General features: G+C 55.0%; 1 protein-coding gene across 1 annotated transcript in view; it reads left to right on the top strand.

The window, feature by feature from the left end:
• Positions 1–1,892, top strand: part of LOC107116405 (C-type mannose receptor 2-like) — a gene marked incomplete at its 5' end in the record, with an annotated part of 44,025 nt that extends 42,133 nt beyond the window's left edge. The window contains 1 exon segment of the mRNA XM_015418302.1: positions 1,746–1,892. Within this exon segment, the coding sequence (XP_015273788.1) occupies positions 1,746–1,892 (147 nt within the window).
• Between the last annotated feature and the right edge of the window lie 1,550 nt (positions 1,893–3,442).

Here is a 3,442-nt window from a genome sequence, read left to right as displayed (position 1 = left end):
GGCTAATGTAGCCACGCCTACTATACAATTACCAACCAATAAGGTTGCATGCATAAGGACCAATCACGGACGTTCCCGCTCAGGGAGCTTGCTGACCAGTGATTGGTTAGGTGCTTCCTGGGCTAGCAATGTGATTGGATGGATTTGGATCCTAGCCCAGGACGAAGCTTTACATGGCAAGTCATTAATGTAGTTCACATATCGTGATGCATTCAATGGCAGCTATTGAATACATTACACACTGAATCTGGCCATATAAAACAAAGTAGTCTGAGTCCAGTGGCATCTGTAAGACCAAGAAACTTAATTCTGGGCATAAGCGTTTGTGTACCTGAAGAAGGGTGGGCGCACAGGAAAGCTGGTCTCCAGAATAAAACTCTGTTGCTCTCAAAGGGGCCACTCTGGACTCTGCCTTTGTCCTGTTGCTTCAGACCAACCACGGCTCTGCCCCACCTGGACCGATCTGACTACATCAGTAATCCTCTCTCTGCATTATCTTGCCTTTGGCCGTTTTCTCTCTCTGGCGGTCATTTCTCATTCTGCACTCCTAGTCCTGTTGTTCTGTTTCTTGGATGTCTTATGCCAGTGATGGGGAACCTTCTAGAGACCGAGTGCCCAAACTGCGACCCACAACCCACTTATTGATCGCAAAGTGCCAACACGGCAATTTAACCTGAATCCTGAGGTTTTACTTTAGAAAAAACAACTCATACATTCACTTAAGATGATCCAAACAAAGTAAGGAAAGCAATCCCAAAGGCTTTCATTGACTTAAAATTATTTGGCAGGGAATTCGACACTTTAATTATGGTCTGGGCCTGGCTGGGGCGATGGCACGCGTGCCCACAGAGAGGGCTCTGAGTGCCACCTCTGGCACCCGTGCCTTAAGAGACGCCAATGTTGGATCAGGCCAAAGGCCCATCCAGTCCAACACTCTGTGTCACACCGTGGCCAGAAATACCAGGTGCCATCAGGAGGTCCACCAGTGGGGCCAGGACATTAGAAGCCCTCCCACTGTTGACCCCCCCAAGCACCAAGATGACAGAGCATCACTTGCCCCAGAGCCCCTATCTAGCCACTGATGGACCTCTGCTCCATATGCTTATCTAATTCCCTTTTGAAGCCGGCCATGCTTGTAGCCGCCACCACTTCCTGTGGGCTCTGAGTGCCACCTCTGGCACCCGTGCCATAGGTACGCCACCACTGTCTTATGCTGCCTGGTTGCCTGTTTAGAAATACTTTGTAATCTGCCTTGAGTCTCAGTGGGAAAGCTGGGCAATAAATGGAGTCAATGCCAATGTTCCCTCTAAGCTGTGGAGTCCTGTGAGCAAAAATTCTACTTCGTGAGCTCCTGGCATGAAAGTTGTGAGCGAGCGATTTGGCTGCTGCATCAATTAGTTTGCTCTGGGGCCCTCCTTCCTGAGCTAAGACAAAAATGTATGAGCCGGAGGCTAAAAAACTGTGAGCTAGCTCACACTCACTCAGCTTAGAGGGAACACTGGTCAATGCCTTGTCCCCGGAGCCAGCTGGTCCGGTCCTGCTTCTGAGAAGGGGCCAGTCTTTGGCGCCCTGAGGGAGGCCTTGATCTCCCTTTGCCGCCTTGCCAGGGAGAAAGAAGGCTCCAGGGCTGACCAGGGCCGACCCCGTGCCGTTGGTGCTCCGCTCTGCCTGTTGGGAGCCCCGGGTGGGCCTGAGGGGGCACCTGGCGGCGGAGGAGTGACCTTTCCCCCTTCCTTCTTGGACAGGTGTTCCACTATGACCAACTGCAAGAGAAGAAGAGCTGGATCACGGCCCACCTGTTCTGCCAGGATCTGAAAGCACAGCTTCTCAGCCTGGGCAGCTACGAGGAGGAGCACTTTGTAGCCGACACGCTCAACAAGATCTTTGGGTGAGGAGTGAGATGTGTTTTTGCGCAACGCCCACATATGTATGTCAGTGTGCGCCTGTGCTTATGTGCACACATCCATGTGCCCTCTATGTGCCACCAGAGTGGAATATACCACGGTTCACTACTGGGTTCTAGACGCATTGCAGTGATCAGTTCTAGTTTATTCAGTGATTTCAGCAGAACAGAAGACCAAGCTAGCAGGGCCGGAGCCCTGCTTATAAGCATGCAAAACACCCCACCCCACACACAGCCACTCCCCGTGATCGGCTGTTTACATTACACTGCTTATCTATAGGTTGGTTTCTGGATCCAGGCGAGCTATTGTTCTGGAGAAGCAAGCTCAGCCCATTCTAGGTGCAGCAAGAGGAAAGGCTTAGGCTGAATACATAACAACCATAACAGCAACGAGCCCACATTAGCCCCCCCCCCCAAAATAGCGACCCTGAGCTGCGCCTGCATTGCAGCGGCCAGCCCCTGTGCAGCCCCCGTGCAGCCCTAGTTGGCTCCCTAAGGGCTGAGTCGTGCTGCAGCGGAGGGGGGGGGCTGTGTCCATGGTGATTCCACGGCAGTGTGGCCTCTTGCGGCGTCCTATTGCGGTGGGGTCGGCACAAGGGGAGGGGCACTTTGAGTCGACGGGGGTGTCCAGTCCCAGGGCAGATGACAGTTGGGGGTGGGAAGGGCAGGTCGGGAGAACCCCATTCTCCTCTCCCACCCTGCCGGTGACAGGCACGGGGTCGCCAACATTTGTTTGCCCTGAACGCCAGCATGTTCCATGGGCAAGCCCCCCCCCACACACAAATACTTGGAGTCCGCCTGCTGCAGGGGCTGCCTCTGCCACTGACTCAGGGAACCCCTGTGACCCAGTGGGCCCGTTCCCCCCCCCCCGGTGCTCCTTGCACAGATGCCTCCCCACCCCCCGGGTGCCAGAGGAACCCCCGTCCTGGATCAGACACAGAGTTAGGAGCTTCATCCATGCACTCATTCCATTACCGGACCCCCCTCCCCAGGTTGCATCATTACCCTCTTCTCCACTCCATGCTCACAACAACCCCGTGAGGTGGGTCAGGCTGAGATTGTGCGTCTGCGACCCACCTGGCTTCCATGGAACAAGTGGGGAAGGGAGCCCGGGACCTCCCCCTGGTCCAGCCCCGTGCAGTAGCCAGGGCTCATTCCCCCAGACGACTCCCTGGCCCCTCCCCCCTTCACACAGGAGCCTGCGAGGCGGGCCAGGGGGGGCGGCGGGGCAGGGAAGGGTGTGGAGCTCCGGCCCTGCAGCAGAAACCAAGCAGCAGAGACACGGCTGAGCCACACCACAGGCCTTCTTGCACTGGCATCTTTTCTTTATCCCACCCTCTGAGCGTGAAGCCAAGTTATAGTTCATGGTTAGAACATCAGATTTGCAGGTCAAGAACCTGCCTCTGAGTTTTGCAGGCAGAAGATCTCTGGGGCTGGACAGACTTCTGTCTGAGGTCTTGGGAGAGCTTTGGCCCATTGGAGTAAATGACCATGGCATAGATGGACAGGCAGGTTCTCTCCAGAACTTGAACCATCCAA

The sequence above is a fragment of the Gekko japonicus genome, unplaced genomic scaffold, assembly GCF_001447785.1.
Source record: "Gekko japonicus isolate JY-2015 unplaced genomic scaffold, Gekko_japonicus_V1.1 scaffold5492, whole genome shotgun sequence".
NCBI lineage: Eukaryota > Metazoa > Chordata > Lepidosauria > Squamata > Gekkonidae > Gekko > Gekko japonicus.
This window is presented reverse-complemented; position numbering and strand designations above follow the sequence as displayed.